General features: G+C 39.2%; 1 protein-coding gene across 1 annotated transcript in view; it reads left to right on the forward strand.

Moving 5' to 3' along the window:
- Positions 1 to 573: 573 nt before the first annotated feature.
- The window catches only part of dchs1b (dachsous cadherin-related 1b), a 145,398-nt gene continuing 123,859 nt past the window's right edge, over positions 574 to 22,112 (forward strand). Inside the window, exons 1-2 of the mRNA XM_079803911.1 lie at positions 574 to 678; positions 19,355 to 21,178. Coding sequence (XP_079660037.1) covers positions 19,376 to 21,178 — 1,803 coding nt within the window. The 5' untranslated portion in view covers positions 574 to 678; positions 19,355 to 19,375. The remainder of the gene's footprint in view (positions 679 to 19,354; positions 21,179 to 22,112) is intronic.

Here is a 22,112-nt window from a genome sequence, read left to right on the forward strand (position 1 = left end):
ATTTATAATATTTAATATTCATACATAATTGCATATGAAAACATATTTTGTACATATATGCAAATGTAGTCTATGCAAAAACATAAAACTACATTGGAAGAAGTCTTGAATCTGTTTCTTTGTCTTAAAACCACTTCTCCAAGGTAGAGCATGGTGGCACTACAGTCTACAGGAACTAGTCTGGTCTTTTCCTCAGTCCTCCTCTTTTCTTCCAGTGCTCCCCCTTTTGCACCGCTCCCCACGTGTCGAATATATTAGCAACCCAAATTAGGAGAGGCCGGGCCTGATGTGGGTGTCGGATTTCACTCGCGGAGGTGCGGTGTATCCACAGAGCGTCCAGTCCATGCAGCATTGGATGCTGAGGTGACCGTTATACGGAGGTGCGCTTTACTGTTAAGACACTGAGGCGATCGTACGATATTCTGGTCCCGTTTGGTGAATGGAATAGTGAATGCGGACCCGCTCACACCTGAGAGGCTAGGCTATTGCCGGTGAAAGCAAGGAGTATCTGCTTGAGAATTGAATCTATTTCCCATGGATTTAATGCTGATGTATTTTTCTTAAACAAAAAAACGATCCGCTTGCGGTTGGGAACGGGCTGGATACATCTGCATACAAATTGGATTTGAGTGAGACAACGGATGCTCACAGACAGCGGCGGAGCTCGTTCAGATGAATGTAAGAATCAATGTCGTTATCATATCTCTCACTATGACTCGAGACAGTCTGCTTAACACTAATTCTGACACCTCAAGCGTTTGCTCAAGAGAAAACGTTGGGGTGCTGCACGATTTTGTCACATTTTTATTGATTGTTTCAGTCATTCATATCTGTGTGAGCAAAACCAATCGCTTCTTTGTGTGTGAAAGAGTGTGGTTTCATTCATTCTTTTACCCCGATGAAGTGATTGTATTCGTCCGCGTGTTTCATATCAGCTGGTTAAAGCATGCAGCCTGGAAGAAAATGTATGTTTCCAAAATGAACCGACACGTAACTCATAAGATACCGCCTCTAGAATCAATTTAAGAAGCTAAACCAAATGCTCAAAAATATCTAGACCTAATTAATGTTTAGAATTTACAGTTGAGAATTCATGTTCTGCTCAGGTGTATTTCCCGCAGGCAGGGGGCAATAGGGGGGTGGGGTAGTTGTGGTTATGGGGTATTTCTGTAGGGGTGAATTCAGGTTGATTGGGACACATTTTCCCAGTCATCTCAATGGCAAAAAGTGTCCCAGTCAACCGGAATTCACCCCTACCTTTTAAAAGTAGGATTCGACAGTTAGACAGACGGCTATATTTTTACTCCACAAGGATGGCTTTTTCAAAAAAACTTGACAAAACAGAAATCTGCAAAAATTACATCAACAAAAGTGTTGATGCATAATTACAGTAGGCGGTTTTTTGTTGTTGTTGCTGCAAAACAATTAGGTCTGCTGTAATTAATCACTTTATCAAGCATTAACATATCGCAGGCTATATAGGTTATAGCCTAAAAATAAGACAAACTTCAAAAGATTGAGCTCCAAAAGTTATATACTGTAGGCCTATAGAAATTAGACTAGGCCTACTTAGATATAGTTGACTCCGAAAGTCACTTTATAATTCACACTCTGTCCACAGGTGTATCAACTAACGCAGTGTGTATTTTGAAACATCCACGTTCAAAGATGTTTTGATTGTAGGCTACTGTGGGCACAGAATCGTTCCTACCTTCACCCAACCAAGGATCCTACACTGAGATACGTACATCTTCCCAAAGCATGGGATTGCCACTATCTATTCCTCACACGTAAACTCAACACACGGAGATCGGTTTCTTCTCAAGGCGTGCATTCTCTGAAAACAGACTCCCATTTTTAACAAGAGACATATGTTTGAGTTTTTGTAGGATTACCTTTTTTTTTAACTCGCTTTCATCGGCGACTGTGGCTACCGGACGCGTAGCTATAGTATGTGCCTGCACGCAACGTAACGGCACGCACCTCACAGCATCAGAGCATGCCTATTATTTAGGTCCTTCATTCAAACTACGCAGGCTGTAATTAAGTATCATGAGAGTGCAGTTAAAAGAGAAGAGAGCAGTTCACTCACTCATGTGTGAAAGGCATAACAGTGGTGGAACTGACAGAAGTAGCATTGAGGGGTTGTGTGCACTCCACAAGTACAGGGAAGTCGATGCTACTGCAGATGTGTATATATGTGTAAGAACTTGCCAATTATGCTATGGGACCCACACTGTTGAGTTTTGGGGTGAGCAAGACTGCACAGCTTTAAAGTCCCCCTGTGGACACAATCAAGTTTTTAATGTTGTGTATATGTCTATGTGGTGTTTTTAATATGCTTTAAGATATGCAAATTCATAAATCAACACCATTGCTGAGTATTTTCTTTAGAACCGCAGTAGAGACGCTTTCAAAAACAATCGCTGGTGTTTCTTACGTCACAAACTACTTTCTAACCAGTCATGTCAATGTGTGGGCGGGCTTTAGCATATGATTATGCGAGCGAGTGATTTCAATGTTAAGTCCATGGAAAGGCGCGTTGACGCGCGTCTGGAGGTCCTGCGGCGCGATAGACGCGTTTCACGCGGCGCGATGGACGCGATTCTGCCTCATTTGCACGTGTCCAGTTCGTGCGAATGACTCGAATTGGACGCAAATTGAGCGTCTTGCACGAGTGGTGCTTTTTGTGCATTCACGCGTTTGAAGCGAATTCGCGTCTGACGCCCGAGTTTAACATTTTTAACCTTAGCGTCAATTCGCGCCGCGTTAACCAATCAGGAGCCTGCTCGCTGCGGTCACGTGGTAAAGTGACGTGATGAGAAACCCTGCATAATTTAAAAATACTATTATTGTGTCACAAAATGTAGTTTTGAGACTTTTTCAGGTGAGAATGTAGTTGTTTAAAGCTCAAATCTGTGGTTTATTTATAAAGAGAGCGCCTATTTAAAAAAAAAATGATCTTGCTTTTTTGGAGTTGTGAGATCCAGTCGATCAGCGGCACTCAGCCCTCATTAACCCCGGCAAGAGCAGCCTTTCCTCGGCTAGTCCTTCTGACGTTTGCCGCTGGCTCTGATGTCCTGTTCGTCTTGTGTGGATCTAGCGAACGGGAACATGGTTTGCTTTACATTAGCAACACATTATTGGCTGTTTGATAACATAGTCAAGCAATAGGCTAATCATGTTATTACCGTTATGTGTCTGACATTGTGAAGAGTGATACCATTGTGCAGCGTTTACTACAGTAACTTGAGTAAAAGTTAAGTGAGTGGAGGATCTCTGAGCTAGGATGAGTGAGTGGAGGTGGGGCTAATTTGCATATTCATGAATCCGTGTATACTAAATGAAGCAAGGGTGTAGAGTTACATTCAAGCTTTTTTTCTCACAGGAAAAAAATTATAAATATGCCATTTTGGTGATCAAAGATGAGTTTTAAGGGACAAAATGATTGACTACTGGGGGACTTTAAGTCCAATTTGTTGCAGTGCTTAAAGGGAGATGAGAGAGAATACAGAACTGGGATTTTTCACTGATTGTGTCACTGTTATGTATCTGCATTAGTGCCTTTATCCGTTGATTTTAATGGAGCAAAGATAGATATTTAATGGAATAGTTTAGGTTCTAAAGCATCACTATACAGGTTTCCATTACATGTTTGCGCAAATCTTTTGCGATATTTTCTAAATGTTGATAAAAAGCTATTGCGAAATGATGGAGTTTCCATTAACTGATGCGACTAAAACGTATTTTTTTTTAAAAAACTTAATTTTTTTAAGGTTTACGTATATTGCAGCAACCGCACTAGCCGTTATTTTTAATCGGAGGAGACTTAGGTGTGTTACCCAAGCATTAATGACAAGGGAAGCCACTTATACTTGGGAGTGGCCACGTATGAGGTATTACTGGGAGGCTATAGTATGCGATTACACAGAGGAACTGGGGATTCCGAATTTCCGGATGAACAGATCAAGATTTTTTTAATTTGTGCAATTCAATGGGGCAATAAATAAAGAATAAAGAACTCTTTATTCCGTGTCATATTTAAAGACTTTTATGTACACCTGGTGACCTGTGCATTTGTACAACGATTGTAGGTTTGCGAAATATTCCTTTTTCCGAACTGCCTGAAAAACCACCTCATGAGAGCATAGAAACTTTTTTGCGATATATGGGAGTTTTTGCGAAATTGACATGTTTCAATTGGCCACATTTCAATTTGCTCAATCTGAAGGGTAATGGAAATGCAGCTACTGTTGGTTGGTACTCTCGGACGCTGTGTATTCATGAGGGCATTCTATTTTTATCGTAAGAAACATTGGCCTGTTAGTCATTGATCGACTGTCAGTTATGATTGGACGCAAGCTCTCGATTGGGCGGGGTTATGTACATGATTGACAGCGCTTCATTTCAAAACATTGTTCGCCGATAGTCAGTAGAAGTCATGAATCGTAAAGAGTTTAATTTGAATTTCATAATCGTTTTTCCTGCACAACACTTTTTGTAAATATTGTAAGAGAACAGCTATGAGCTTGGTTAGATATCCTTAAGCAAGCAATATTGTAGACAGACACAAAATACATATTACATATTTTGCCATAATAATTAGGCTAAGTGATGTGACATCTGTGATTCCTCTCTTTTATAAATCACATAGGTTGAAATATACTTAAGAATGATCCTGGTCTATTGTCATTATCTTAATACAATTCTTTATTATTATTACCAAACAAGAAAAGTGATCATGACTGCTCTGGAGCCTTTTTTCCTGCATCGCAGGCAGCTCATAGCTGATGTCAGGAGCGCAGGGCACATGTGCGGCCTCAGCGTGAGACACGTTATAAGGCAGTAAAAGAAAGACATACCCAGTGAGGGGGAGTCTGTTCAAACTGTTGCCCATCAACATTTGGAAACTGATCAGAGGGAACACATGGGGGGAGAGGGGCTGTTTGATTTAATTAGAATAAGCCAAGAGAATATGGTGTGTGTTTCAGGAGGAGGGGATTTGAAACCACTCGTGACCACCACATATTGCTTGAGGATCATTTGTGCAGCTTATGCACTTTGTATTTTGTTGAATGACTGCTATTTAATGTGAATATGTATTTGCTACCCTTTTTTTTAAGACATTGGAACTCTAAGATTAGAAGTAAGGTCCGATCTCTTTGTTGGTCTAGGGGAAACCACGATTAATCTGTTTCCTGCAAACACCGCAGTCAGAAAGGGGAGAAATTGCCCCTTTGCTGAGTGATTTCCCTGTCTAGATGTAAGATCTCAAGGGTGTATATCCATTTCTCTTTCCTTATGCTCTTAATTGAAGCCTTATAATCATCCCAGAATTGTTCTTTAGAGGAAACTGTTTGCGTGTGATTTTATACACTTGCCATATCTAAAAAAAAAAAAAAAACATTGTATAAAAACATTACTTTTCTTGAAGTTATTCTTGGATGTGCCACAGATCAAATCTCACCCCTCCCTCTTTTGAATGGATGACAAATATTCAACCCAGGCTCGTTGGAAATACAAGCCTTTACTTACATTTTTGCAAAAACGTACCAATACATACAATTCACTACAGTTTCCAGCTGAAATGAACTCTAGTGGAAGTAAAACTGCAATAACTTTATTCCTTTTCGCACCAATTATGATTACAGGGGCAGATTATCAGTTAATAAGGATATTTTCATGCATAATACTATGTTAAAATGCCCCTATTATGCTATTTTAAAGTTTTCTCTCTAAATCGCTCCTTTCCGAGAGCCTACTCTGCTCTTATTGGTCTGACGGCCCTGTTACGATTGGTCTACCGCTTCCAGTGCGTGTCTGAAGCTAAACACCCATTCCCATAACAGAACTTCAGCTCCGGAGGCTTCCTAAAGCTCAGCGATTGTATACACTGTAAAGACAGTAATGATTACGTTGTTACCATATCAATCCGAGCACGAGTTCGATGATGAAACATTGGAAAAACTAGATATTCAACCCGAACCTCCATTGCAAGGACGACTTGAGCAGGACGTTTCTCAGTGATACGCTACTCATTTTGAGGTGCATTTATGAGATGTTGCAACTGTAATTCCTCACCATCAGCCTTAACAAGTGTATGTCCAACAACAAACCCATGTGAATTTTTCTCATTTATTGCGGTGCACATGCGGGAACTGTATCAATAACAGCGCATACCTTAGCCAAGCACTAACATAAATGACGGATGTAACATTAAAGTTTGCAAAACAAATCGTGCTCCATCATTCATCATTACTCAAAGTAGTAAGAACGACTGACAATCTGCATTAATAGACACAGTTTTAGGTAATAGTGGCCCACAGCTGATTTGCAGAATCATTTCAGTAAGACCGTAATAATGCGAGTTAGCCAGTTAGATGGGAACTTACACAATATAAAACACAAAACTATGAATTTTGAACACCTGGTAGAAAATATATACATCAATTAGAGATGCTCCGATCAGCATTTTTGGGGCCGATTACCGATCACCAAGATCATGATCTGCCGATTGCCGATCACTGCCGATCACAGAATGGCAGGGGAATGGGAATCTTTTATCTATAATCTTGCAGAGTTTGCACCATTTGTAGAAATGAAACTAACTCTAAATTAACTGTATTGAGAAAAAAAAACTGTAGAAATAGGCTAGAGTCAAGATCTTGAAGAACCACCAAGTGTTTATGTTAGAAAACGAGATAACTTAAGGCTACTGTTGGCATCTTTCCCAAATAAATGTATATAATAGATGTATATAATTATCTCACCTAAATAATTGATCATGCAGTGTATTTTTGTTTTTAAAGACAAATTTTCAGGTAGGTCTAACATTAGTATTGAGATAAGAAATCCAAAAACATTTAATAAGAAATCAAATGTAAATTAATATTGGTCTTCCCTGAATAAATTTGACTAATCCTTACACTTAAGGTTGCAAAAGTTAGTCATTCAAGAGCAGTGAGTGTCATAAAGGTTCATCAAACACCACAAGACAAAGAGAAACTCAGAGACAGCAGCAGTTTATTCGACAGCTGTCACTTTAAGAGCGAACACGGATTACATGCAGTTGCACAAACGTTCACTCGCGAGTCACGACGGGGTTTACGCGCATACTCGTCAAAAAATACATTTGTGTGTATCTGACCATTTCACCGCAATTTGTTCTCGCAAGCTTTTTGTGAGATGGCCTGTGTGTGTGTGTGTGTGTGGGCACGCGCGCGCTCACGGTCTGGAGAGCGCGCGAGTGCTGAGCGGTTTGAACACTGGCAAGACTTAAAAATAAATGCGAATGATAAACTTTAGTGACGACGCGACACTGCCTCGATTGTGCAAAGTGGCAAATCCTGTGTCAACGGTGCAGCTCGATTTTAGCGCACATGCGATGCGCTGATGTGAAGCCATTTGAGCATTTTGAAAGGGAGAGAGAGAGCGCGCGCACGCGGTGATTCCCTCGCGCTGTTTGTGAACTTACGCAGTCATTTGAAAACTTTCTGTGAGACGTAAGTTATTTAATATAGAAATATGAATTGTATCTCACCTTCAGCATTATAATTATTTTACCCGCGCCAGAAAGAGAATGAGACGGTGTCGCTGCATATCATGCCCCAGCTCTCACGGGAGGCACGGGTTTTTATGTGTCGTCAGCATGCGATCGGTTCATGAGATCGGCCTTTTTAGAGACCGCCGATCAATCATCCCAAAGCGATTATCGACCGATCGAGATCGGTTGCCGATCAATCGGAGCACCCCTAACATCAAAAATTGTAATATCATACTTCCAGATTGTGATTCTGAGGAGCAAGCTGGTCCAAATAAACTGGGTACTGACTCATCTTTCAAGAGCAAGTGTTTTGCGAATTCGCTTTGAACTCCGAGATTTGAGAAGCAGTCGTCAGTAAAATGAGGGTGGGTCAATTTGTTCGTGGGCGGACAATGTACAACATAGGCGGGCATTTTGCAAATGTCTTTTCTAGTGGCGTAGAATCCTCACACAGTGGGATTCGAAATACAAACGACTCGTTTAGGAGGTTCAGAGTCGATTCTTTCTTTTGGGAGACAATAACTTTATTTATCGTGCACAACTTAGCAGATTGTTTACATTCACAAATATGCAATATTCAAAAAACCATAATAGGGTCACTTTTAGACCTCTAAACGCTCAGTGCATGATTTGTAAACTAATAGAGTTTGATGTTTGCGTCACATAACCCGCTGCATTTGTATGGCTTTTCTGACTTAGTAAACTTGCTCAGTAGCTCACCTGGTACAGCATTGCACTTGCGATGTGGAGAGTTCGGGTACAAGTCTTATGAAGAACGAGTCACGATTAAAAAGCTCAAAGACTTGTAGAAGCAAGCTAAAATGGCATAGTTACTTCGGTAGACTTTTTTTTCCTTCTCGCTTCTCGTTTGTTACGTTATTTTCAAATGCAATTGGGCATTTTTTAGCACTATACATTTCATTTCCAAAACTGCAGTGATGTGTACAACAACCAACATAATAAAACGTTGCTAGATTCACATTCATCTATTTCAAATGAAACGGAACATCTCACTCACTGGACTTTTCACTTTGAAAGTGTCACAAAACTGGCAGGATATTTAGATGCTATCCTTAACTCTTACACTCCAAGATAAGTAACAAAATCTATCTGAAACACTTCGTGTCTGTGTGCAAATGTTCTGTTTTTAATTAGCTTACCTAACGGTCTCTATTGTTAGATTTTGGAATCGGCTCCCTGGCACTTTGGTTAGAGCCAAGCCATTATATTTAAGTGCTCCAGTGGCTTTTCTCCTGGGAAAGGTTTCTTTTTTCCATCTATGGAGCATGTTCATGCTAAGTCATCTGACCAGGTGGTGATCCACTCCTCTTGAGTGAGGTTGCTATATACCCTTTCAATGTAAGTGGTTACTGAAGTGCAACATTGTGTCTTTGCTCTTATTTGTGTGCTTTATATTTAAATACTGATAATAAGCCAAACCAGGCTAGAGAGATACTCGGAGCACTCAAAAGACTTTCACCTGAGCTGCTCATTCACTCAGTAATAATGTCATTGAATCATTGAGAGCTTCATTCAGAATACTCCAATGGAGTGTTCAATGCTGGCTCTATGTCTAAAAGCCCTTGAAAGCATATTTATTCAGAGTAGCAAACTTCAGCACGGTGGCACTGTGGCTTTGTGCTGTGTTTTTCCTCTCATGACCAGTAATGGTAGTTGTGCTCAAGCATCAGCACTGTCAAATGGACTGGAAACATGCATGTTTGTAGATAAGGTCCGAGTTTGGACAAGTGGCTCGGGGTGTAGGCCCTCTGTAATTGTAATTTAGACAAGCATCTGTTTTATACATTTTAGCATTAACTACCTCATTAACGTCTAAGAAGTAAAAATATTTTGGTAGTTTGTATTGGTCACTTAATTTCTTATGAAATTGACACATTTTTAGTATGTCATTAAATCTGGTATTAAAATATTCCACCCAAGTATACAGAATATTTTTTTAAATGGCATTTCTTTTTTCCTTTCTTTTCTTACTTATTTGGTTTTAAAAATTTATATATATATATATATATATATATGTATGTGTATATGTATGTATGTATGTATATAATATATTTTTTTCAAATCATAATGCGGATGATAAAACCAAATAAGTATATATATATATATATATTTTTTTTTTCTTTAGATCAATTGATTTATACTTCAATATTTATTTTTCATTGAATATTTTATTTTACACATTAATTTTATGTGAATGTAAAATGACAATGCATATACAGTACTGTGAAACTCATATACATTTTTATATATATATATATAATTTATTTTTTTTAGATCAATTGATTTATACTTCAATATTTATTTTTTATTGAATATTTTATTTTACACATTAATTTTATGTGAATGTAAAATGACAATGCATATACAGTACTGTGAAACTCATATAGATATTAACTCATATATGTCTAAATGTTAAACCGGTCTAAAATTTTAACATCTGAAGCAAAATATGTCAGAGACATTTTATCTCAAGTAGTCTAATACCCAGTTTAGTGGGATAGTGTGCTGTAACCTGGGAGACATGGGAACCTGAGATGTGGCATCTCAATGTTCAACGTTTGTTAAACAGTTCGTCACTGCTTATTAATAATTCAGGGAGCTTGTCTCTCGCACAGTCTCTCTTTTCCTGTTACATCCCATTCCTCTGGAAAGAGCATGTTGTACACCCGACCCTGATCATAACAGGGAGACCGCAGGTAGTTTTGTTCCTTCACTGCAGCTTTCTCTTTAGGGTACACCGTGAGCTTGGCAGGAATAGGCAAAAACTTAATTTTTTATTTAAACATGGCACATCACTCAGGGAAGAGGTAAATAGCAATTTGATATTTATTTTTTACTTGTGTTGGCATAATATGGTTCACATCTGTTTTGTGAGAGTTAAAATCATCATGAAACGGAATATTGTGACATATACCTGAGTGAAACGGCTTCTGGAATGAGAAATAAAGTAGGGCGGGACTTGATTTCGTCCTTGGAAAGGTATTCGAAGGTAGGAAGTTGGATTGCTAACTAAATAGAGGAAGATCTGAATGTCAGTTTGCCGTCAGTTGTGAAGGATATATAGCTCTGCCCTCTGCGGACACATGCGTAATGAAGAGATCAGATGGCACAGGATTTTGAATACATGGTGTTCAAAATTGAATACATTGAATACATCCATCCATCCAATTTTTTTTACTATGTACTATTTACCCATCCATCCATCCATCCACATTTTGTTACTATGTATGATTTACCCATCCATCCAAATTTTGTTACCATGTACGATTTACCCATCCATCCATCTATCCATTCATCCAAATTTTGTTACCATGTACGATTTACCCATCCATCCATCTATCCATTCATCCAAATTTTGTTACCATGTACGATTTACCCATCCATCCATCTATCCATCCATCCAAATTTTGTTACCATGTACGATTTACCCATCCATCCATCTATCCATTCATCCAAATTTTTTTACCATGTACGATTTACCCATCCATCCATCTATCCATCCATCCAAATTTTGTTACTATGTACGATTTATCCATCCATCCATCTATCCATCCATCCAAATTTTGTTACTATGTACGATTTACCCATCCATCCATCTATCCATCCATCCATCTATCCATCCATCCATCCATCCATCCATCCATCCATCCATCCATCCAAATTTTGTTACTATGTACGATTTACCCATCCATCCATCTATCCATCCATCCATCCATCCATCCAAATTTTGTTACTATGTACGATTTACCCATCCATCCATCTATCCATCCATCCAAATTTTGTTACCATGTACAATTTCCCCATCCATTATCCATCCATCCATCCATCCAAATTTTGTTACTATGTACGATTTACCCATCCATCCATCTATCCATCCATCCAAATTTTGTTACCATGTACAATTTCCCCATCCATCCATCCATCCATCCATCCATCCATCCATCCATCCATCCATCCATCCATCCATCCATCCATCCATCCATCCATCCATCCATCCATCCATCCATCCATCCATCCATCCATCCATCCATCCATCCATCCATCCATCCATCCATCCATCCATCCATCCATCCATCCATCCATCCATCCATCCATCCATCCATCCATCCAAATTTTGTTACTATGTATGATTTCCCCTACCATTCATACATCCAAATTTTGTTACCATGTACGATTTACCCATCCATCCATCCATCCATCCATCCATCCATCCATCCATCCATCCATCCAAATTTTGTTACAATGTACCATCCATCCATCCATCCATCCATCCATCCATCCATCCATCCATCCATCCATCCATCCATCCATCCATCCATCCATCCATCCATCCATCCATCCATCCATCCATCCATCCATCCATCCATCCATCCATCCATCCATCCATCCATCCATCCATCCATCCATCCATCCATCCATCCATCCATCCATCCATCCATCCATCCATCCATCCATCCATCCATCCATCCATCCATCCATCCATCCATCCATCCATCCATCCATCCATCCATCCATCCATCCATCCATCCATCCATCCATATTTTGTTGCTATTTATACAATAATAATTAAATATAGGCTAATAATAAAATTAATAAAATAAAAAATAATAAGGTGTATTACTATATTATATATTATAATTAATACATTATAATTATATTAAATTATGTATTTTCTCATATATTTATGCTATGGTAATATGTAATTATACTGCATAAAACATTTTGAATATATTTATAAAAACGTATAAAAACACTGAAAATTGAGTATGAAAACTGTGTAGCTTTCACTAAATTACGGTTTACTGATGATGATGAGGATGAAGGGATCCTGTGTTTCTGGGGTGGCTAGCATGAGAAATGTTTCACCTGAACTTGTGGGGTCACTGCTTTAGCCCAAACCTTGTTTTTTCTGGACTTGCCTTTGATTGGAGAAGGAAATTTGGAAACATTTCTTCCTTGCTTTTTTGCCACAGTGACAGACTCCATGTTTCCAGTTACTCTCTCAGGAAACCACATATCCTATTAAACCTGTGCCACGGAGAGACCATAAAAAACCAAACTAGTGCTTGTGTGGAGAGAAGTGTCCAGAAAGCTATATTACCCCAGTTTCTTATAGGATTACATCATTGTGGGGACAAACTTTTCATTCACTCACCTGATGATGGAGGTAGATTTTACTCATGAGATCTTTCCTCAGCAGCCCATGTTAGTGTGTTAACTGAGAGAGATATCTTTTACTGGGGCTGGTAAACCTCCTGTGAACCAGTGGCAAATTCTCTATAAGAGATTTAGAGCTGGCATTGGTTTCAACCTTGAACTCACTCTTGATGTCTTAAGCTGTTTTGTTTAAGTGCACTGAGGGTCTTTACACGCTGAAGAAATTAGTAGTAATTGCCCTCAGAAGTGTAATCTCGGCCTTTATTCAAACGCGGTACAGATGACAGCTAAAAAGCGTGTGTTGGCTACTATGAGCTCTGTGAGTGAGTCACTGGTAAAGCACGCTGATAAGGTTTTTTATTGGATCTCATATCTTTAGGGTTTCGCAAATGTACTGTATGAATGGCTATCTTTGTAGAGAATTGAGTTTTCTTTGAGATATCGAGCTTTACAAGTCTAGTGCAGTCTCAATCAGTGATTCTCCACTGATTTGTTTCAGGATTTTGCATTGGACATTTTATGACAAAATATTTGAAGCTTTTTCTCCTATCTTTTTATTGATTGTATATATATTAATCAGATAAAATTGAGTATTTTTGCATTTTGCATCGTTTTTCTCCTCCTACTAATCCAATAAGAAAATGCGTTTTCATCCAAAATAACCCCCATATTTATTTGACTAAATTACTTAGAATTTTTGGCAATATTATAAAGCATTAGCATCTGTATACTCCTTGCTCGGTGACCGGATCCTTCTTTGCTCATCTGTCACCTGCTTCCTCAGTCTTAGAGTAGCTCAACTGCCATAAAAAACAACTAAGCCAGTCTGGTATCAGTTGGGATCTTTTACTAAGACCCGCCTGCCACCTTCCCCGTTAAATCAACCAACTCCAGCCTTTTGACGACAGCTGGACGGCTAAAAGCAGAAAGCCCAAGGAGGTCTGGCACTGTGGTTGTCTAAATACTGAAAACTGAGCGGGAGTGAATTCCATACCCATTTAGCCTGCGGAAACTGTGGCAACTGCTCATCCGTATTCAGTCATTTCAGACCCATCATAAGCATGGGTTTTGGTGAAAGTTTTCTCATTCGTCCCTCAAACAGAGCCAAGTCTCTTAAACTGATATATCCTGCCCTGCAATGGTTTCTGCATCATTTTCATAGTGAAACATGAATGTAATCACTCTCGGTTGGAGTGTTCCAGTGCTTCTAACAAAAGTAATTAGGCTATCAAATGAGTTATTAACATGTAAGTTTGAATGTCCTAAGGAAGATTCTCAAATCTCTGCGGTCTAACATGGCGGTGAGCTTCAGCTCTGTGCTGCTGCAGAAACGTTGAATAGGATCGCCGGCCCCCCACAGGTTTTCCTCAGACGCCTCTGTCAATCACTCAGTCTGGCCTCTGTTTATTCGGAGAGATCGTGATGGAGAAACCGTCAGCTTCACCGGCCCCCTCGACAACCTTTTTATGCTGTGTATTTTAATAAGCCGTTAAAAATAAGAATGAGACACATTGTGTGGCAATGCATCGTGGGCCTCCATGATCTGTTTAAATTGGCTCAAAGTGGCCCCCAAGTGCCCCACAATCTCTGCTACTTTCATTATCGGGCCCACTCCACACAAATACCTAGGATTGTAGGTTTGAGGTTTTAACCACAGATACAACAGTTTTTATGTCTTATAATGATCACTCATGTGATCCAAACAGATGATCATTGCTGTCTTTGTCCTAGATGTCCTTGGATTTGTGATTTGTGTGTTAGTGTGCCTCTTTACACGTCAGGCTGAGGGCGTATCAGAAATCACATGTTAGTGAAGGTCTCAGATAGATGATTAGGACAGACCGCATGGAGCCTTGCCGGTCATCTGTGTTTGTGAGGTTAATCATTTGGAAATGCCTACCATTAGAGGCACAAAACCACTTGGATGTGTCATACACACAGGACAGTTGGTTCAGACCAAGGCTGTAACCATGTCTTGAACATTGGGGGGGACCAATGTTTTTTTTTAAGGATTAAAAGGGATTTAATGGATTAAAGAAGGTATAAGAACAGTAAAATAAGTTATGGGTCTAATTATAGCCTTTATAGTTGTGAAGTAATCCAGTTAAACTCTTTGCAAATAATATTTTATTTAAAATTATGCTCGCATTCACTCTTGTTCTTATGTCTAATAGGTCAACAATATAAAAAAAACGTTTCTTGTCTCGTCACATTCAGTTATGAATTACATCATTTTAAGGCTACAGCTATCGATTATTTTTGTAATGGATTAATCGAGCACTTGATCAATTAATCGGATAAAAAATGTGTGTGTGTGTGTTTTTAAACAACCAAAACAAAGAATGCATAACGAAAATGAAGAGGAAAAGCAATTTAATTTATTAATATGCACACAACAGGTTTCATGCTGTTCATCAAAGTAAATATCTGTTTTATGTATATTTCTACACCTGCAGCATTTACCATTAGGTTACTAACAAATAATATATCATTTCTGGGGTGAGCCTATTTGCTATGGTAACCTTATGTGTGTGTGTGTGTGTGTGTGTGTGTGTGTGTGTGTGTGTGTGTGTGTGTGTGTGTGTGTGTGTCTGTGTTTGTTTATATTATATTGTGGGGACCAAATGTCCCCACAAGAATAGTAAAACCTGAGATCACCTACACAATGTAAATGGATTCATAAACATACTAAATTATGTTTTTTTGAAAATGTAAAAATGCAGAATGTCTCCTGTGATGGGTAGGTTTAGGGGCAGGGGCAGTGTAGGGGGGATTATGGACATCTTTACTCTTTGCCATCGTGCCAACTAAATTCAAAATGTATCACGCGCTATGGTGTGCTTCCTGAAAATTGAACAACGGTCCGTGTGAATCAGATCCCTGCGCGTATAGTGTGCGTCAGGTATTTAACGAGGCTTCGAGGCAGAATTTTTGCCTCGAGGAATTTTTGTAATCGAGTTAATCGAGTAACTCGATGAATCGTTTCAGCCCTACATCATTTAGATGATTGCCTATTTTCAATTAAAAATGGCGAAATTACATGAAAAAAGTTTAGTTCGCATAACCGTATGTCACTGTGGGTCGTTAAACATATCCATCATGAAACAGTTGTCAAATAAAACATGTTTAGCTACTTATATCTTACCATGCACACACTCTTTCAATGGCCATTTACAAATATTGGGGGGTCTTGTCCCCCTCAATGCCTATAATGTCTGAACCATATGCCCTTGTTCAGACAGTGTGAATGTTGGTGATAGGTAAAAAGCATTACTTGTAAATCTTCTACCCCTTTCATAAGCCTATTAACTCATTGTGGCCACTAGAGGGAGCCTACTCGAAAAGCCTTGTAATGAATGAAAACATTCATGTGGTTTCATCTGGAGGGCTTCTTCCTTGTTAAAAAATGACACTGAAGTCCAAATTCAATATTTCTTTTAGTCCTTCAGTGAGTTCTGTGCATCTCAGGAGAACTCTTAAACAGAACTGACAAGGACAAATTGCATTTGTAATCCACTTATGTATAGAGACCACAACAGCCCGCAGTGATGATTTGCCATCATTATGCATTGAGGTTTGGATAATACAGACTTTACCAACAGATACTCTTCTCTGCGCAACTGCAAAGACTCCTGAGGTTTGTTGTGAGTCCAGCCAAAGTAGTATAATTTTCTAATTGTGCGAGTGCACTTCTTCAGCGGCGTATAAAATATCATCCCAAGTCTGACCATCTGTAGCAGATTGCTTCACAGAGGATTCAGCCTTCACACATATGACAAGAGAAGAGATGCTTTCCAAACACATGCTCCAAACTCCTGTCTGGCCTTTTTGTCTGAGTAATGTCTTTCTGTCTGCTCAAAATTAGTGGATAAGTTTTTCTCTTTAATATGGCTTTAAAAAAAGGCAAAAATTTTCTTAAAAATCAACTACTATAATGGCTGGTTTTGGATTGAACGGACTGTGCTCAAATGATGAATAACCTGCTAAATGAATAAATGTACGCAAAGAATATTATGTCAGCATCCCAACTAAACGTTTTTAAACATGTTGGGATTATAGTGTCAAGCAAGAGAGACTTTTACTGCAATCTGGTGACAATCCTTTCAAATTAGAATGATTCTATACCACATTTACTGTTGGTACAAGTCAATTCACTAGGCGGCCATATTTGTAACATCCTGGGCAGCTATTTATTACATTCCAAAAACATCTCAAATCTGGAATAAAGTATCATAAATTGTGCTTTTTTTAGGTTGTCATGTTTTAAAAAAAGTCTGATCCAGCTAATGGGCGTATGAGTTCTAGAGTAAACAAACGTGATTGGCTCTTTTAATAGTAAGGCACAACTACAGCCTCCATGTTTAGTGGTAATATCTGCTATAAATTTTCTGATGGCACCCACTCATCTTAATATGACTGGAAAGAACATATTTTTCCCATTCATTATAGCAAGCAAGGGTAGGATTTATTGTTCTTTTATTTAAAAGCAATTTACAAGAGATGTCTTGATTATAATAGTTTTATTTTTGATGTTTTAAATTTTTTGAAGTTATTAAAGCAGTTAGGACTATCCTGACAGCACCATACTGTAGATCCATGGGAAATATATGTGTGTCGAGTGTATTTTGAAAAGGCGTAGTGCATGAATAAAAGCATGCACAACATCCGGATATGTTTTTAGTGTCCTGATTGGGGAAAGCCTCTCCTTTTTGAAGCAAACGCACCCCTTTCTCATGCATTCCAGCTGTTTGTGAGAGACATTGAGGGAATTTGCGTTGATCTTGGTATCTGTGTCATAGAGGTGTGACGAGACACTTAGCTCATGAGACGAGATTGGGTTCACGAGACAAGAATTTTGCACAGTGTTTTTAAGAAATCCTCAATTACAAAATTCATGACTGGAAAAATAGTCTGCTGGTGCATTTAGAAATGATTTAACTTATCATCTTGTAATGAATGTCATTTCTGTTCTACTTTCTGAGCATGAATTATCATATGCATTGAAAGTAGGCATGTGCCGGTATCAAATTTTCATGTTGCGATTAATTGCTGAAGCTTTTTTCACGGTATATGGTATTATCACGATATTTTAAAAAAAGTTGCAAAAAAAGTGTTGTCATACTATAACAGGTTTAAAAACTTTCTTATAACAAAAGAACCAAACATTTAAATACAATAAAGCAATACACAAAAATGTATAAAGTAAACAAATATTTGAAACAGATTAAAGAGCTAAAGAATTATAAAGAACAATAGGTAACACTTTACAATAATGTCTCGCCAGTTAATGCATTAACATTAACAAAGAGCGAATAGCTAAATTTTTACAGAAGTTATTCTTCTTTGATAATGTTAGTTTAAAAAAGCAACTGTTAGTGTAAGCTCAGGTCCATTAAATAATACAGTTACAACTTTTGATTTTAATAATGTGTTATTAAATGCTGAAATGTATGTTTAACTAAGATTAATACATGCTTTAGAAGTATTTTTCATTGTCAGTTTGTTAATGAATGAACTAATGTTAAATAATGGAGCCATTTTGTAAAGTGTGTGATTGAACAACAGTCAGAACATATTCAAACAATATCTAGGGCATGTAATTTAAAACGTAAAAAAAAAAATTAAGTTTGAAAATGACTTTAAGTCTTTAAGTATTAGGTTATGTGATGACGAGCACCGGATTGTGGTTACTGGGAAAACGGCTGTATTTCTGCTGTTCCATCAGCTGTCTGAAAGTGAATGTGCACTTCAGTGCATCTTCACGCCTTCCGCCATGTGCTCGGCTCATGAACGGTCTGTTTACATCAGTGAGCGTTCCTCTTTGACGCGTTGTTCATTTTAAACGGTTGATGGGTAAAGTATTCTTAAAATACATTCTAAAAATCTGAATAATTCGTAATAAATAATTATTCACGGTATTTTGAAGTGCCCACGATAACAATATTGTGCATGTTCATTATTGCGGTATATCGTATTACCGTTTACCGGCACATGTCTAATTGAAAGACATCAATATAATATTAATATATAACTATTATACAACTACACAGCCTAGCCTAAGATAGGTTTGATACTGGGAGACAGGCTATTGTTTGTAGCTTAATTTGCGCTCATCAGGGAGCTCGCGTTTGACTTTTTTCGAATTTGGGATCGCACTTACTCGGTGTACAGGGAGCTGCGGTGCTGAGTGCGCATCCTAGAAGATAAGACATTAGGACATAAGACTAATTTCGACGCTTAGGCTCTGTTGCGCAACGAATCCTCAACAATGGTCTCGTCAGTCATCTCACCTTACTCTCGTCACGTGATCAGTGAACTGTGATGTGCTGGATGACTACAAACGTTTACAATAGTTTACAATTGAAGCGACCCTTATCAAACTGAATTAAATGGTTTTTATTTCTATAAAAAAGCAAAAGGACAGTGGAGGCGTAATGTAAACATAGCGGTGGCATATTCTATGCTAGTTCTATTCTATGCGAGACAGCTTTTCACTCAACGAGAAATCTCTTCACATTTTAATATCACATAGAACTTTTGGCATGAGATCTCGTCACACCCCTACTATGTCATATTATTGTGCAGTGTCGTGTTAATGTGATTGTGACAATCTGCTCCACTCCTGTTTTGCAGGTGTGAAGAAACCTTGGCACGATGACTCAGTTTAATGGCTTTGGGAAAAACACATGTGGACCGCTCCGGACGTGGGTATTCTGGAGGCTAAGGATGCTTTTGGTGCTTTGCATAATAGTGGAACTATTAACAGTAACGGTCGATGGAGAGGGCACGTCAAGTATTTTAGAGCTCCAATTAGATGAGGAGCAACCTGCAGGGACGATAGTGGGCGACATTAGTGCTGGTTTGAAACCTGGAGTTACAGCCTCTCAATACTTCATCTCTGATCACGGAGGCATCACCATTAGTAATGATCTCCACATCGATGAAACCACAGGCATCATCAAGACCGCCAGGCGACTTGACCGAGAGGAAAGAGACCATTACAGTTTTATAGCGGTCACTATGACAGGGTTCCCAGTCACGGTCTCCATCACTGTAAATGATATCAATGACCATGCCCCGGCATTCCCCAAGAAGAAAGCCTCTTTGAAGATCCCAGAGCAAACAGCGGTGGGAACTAAGTTCTCTCTTGATCCAGCCACTGATGCGGATAAGGATCAGTTTACCGTGCAAGGATATCAGATCAAAGAAGGCAATGTAGGACAAGTGTTCCGACTCGAGACCAAAAGAGCAGCAAACAAAGTCCTTTACCTTGACTTGGTGGTCAATGGAGTCTTGGACCGAGAGAAAAGGTCCTCCTACTCTTTGGTGTTGGAAGCCTTTGACGGTGGATCTCCAAGGAAGATTGGACAGATGACTCTTGACGTCTTGGTGCAGGATATCAATGATCACGCTCCGATTTTCAACCAGAGTCGTTACAATGCTATCATCTCTGAGAGCCTTCCTCAAGGCAGCAACATCCTGCAAGTTTTTGCATCCGATGCTGACGAAGGAGACAATGGCCTTGTATTGTATGAGATAAACCGAAGGCAGAGCGACCCGGATCGGTACTTCGTCATCGACCCTCGCTCTGGGATCATTACACTCAATAAGCTTCTAGACTACGAGATGAGGAAGGTTCATGAGCTGGTAGTGCAAGCCAGAGATAATGCAAGCCATCCTGAAATCACCAATGCCTTTGTTACAATACACGTTAGAGACTACAACGATAACCAGCCAACAATGACCATCATTTTTCTCAGTGAGGACGGCTCACCCCAAATCTCTGAAGGTGCTCAGCCTGGCCAATATGTTGCAAGAATCTCTGTCTCGGACCCTGATTACGGCGAGTACTCCAATGTCAATGTGTCTCTGGAGGGAGGGGATGGGAAATTTGCCCTGACCACTAAAGACAGCATCATCTACCTCATCTACGTAGACCAGATTCTGGATCGGGAAGAGAGGGATTCTTATGAGCTTCGTGTCATGGCTACGGATTCTGGAACCCCGCCACTTCACGCAGAGTCCTCGTTTACGATTCACGTCACCGATGTAAATGACAACCCGCCTCTCTTTGACCAACAAGCATATAAGCAGACCATACCAGAAGTAGTCTACCCTGGTAGCTTTGTGCTGCAAGTAACCGCGAGAGACAAAGACCAAGGTCCCAACGGTGATATCCGCTACAGCATCCTACCAGACAAGAAAACGCACGCCAGTTGGTTCACCATTGACCCCGTCACAGGTATCATAACCACTGCAAACAAGCTGGATTATGAGACGGACCCAAAGCCAAGTATCAAAGTAGTGGCCACTGATGGAGGACGACCCCCGTTATCCTCCACTGCTCTGGTAGAAATAGACCTCCAGGATAGTAACGATAATGGGCCAGTGTTTGAAAGCAGCATCTACAATGTTTCCATCAAGGAGAACACATCAGCAGGGACCTGCTTCCTTGAGGTAGGAATGATTATGTTTTCCTTTTAATGTTTTGTACCTTGTTCACCTGCTACCGATTTCCTGATTAAATTCAATTCTGATTCACAAGCCGAAGATTTAATTCCAGTTAATTCAAGTTGATTTGGAGATATTTCAGTTATAATGACCATTTTTCTTATATGTGATAGCTTCTAATGCCGTAAAACATACATGGTGGTTTTTCAGACCAATTCAAATGGGTAACTTATAAGAGTGAGACATTTATTGTGGGAACTAGGCTACGGTATACTGATCGCACATTTTTGATTCAGCTATTGGTGAATTAATTTAATCTTGCACGAAAGATCCATGGTAGTTGTGGAGCAATAAAAACTTGTAATTTCTCTCACCAAGAACATTTTTAATTATGACATATGATTAGCAGATGTTCTCCTCTCATAGGGAATTACAGAAAGAGCTGCTTGGCAGATAGTAAAATTGTGCTTTGTTGTTCTTTTGAAATGTTGGTTCAAGTCTGTTGCCATGATAATTGTTGTCACCATGTGGCAACTGTGTTCTCAAGCTGTTACCCCCCCCCCCCCCCCCCCATGTGGAAAAGAAATGAAATGAAAATTGGGGGATGCTTTTTTTTCCCTCCGGTTTTTTTTTTTTTTTTTGCCCAATAGACTTCAAAGAACCTCCATAATGTCCATTTACAACAGAAGCATCTGTTTAAAAATACCCTCCAGAACAAACTTTTTAGATAAATACTGGAATTCCACATTGTTGCTGGTTCATTTAACATATATTTGGAAAGAGTTGCTGGTCAGTGTTTGGAGGAATTTGGTGGGTTTGCAGTATGAAGAAGAAGAAGTAGGAGAGCGAGTGAAAGAGACGGATAGAGAGATGAAGAGAGGGAGAAAGAGGCTTTGCCACACACATAGAGTGAAAGCTGGAAGTGAACAATATACAGATC

This window comes from Gobio gobio (assembly GCF_949357685.1).
Source record: "Gobio gobio genome assembly, chromosome: 22".
Lineage (NCBI taxonomy): Eukaryota > Metazoa > Chordata > Actinopteri > Cypriniformes > Gobionidae > Gobio > Gobio gobio.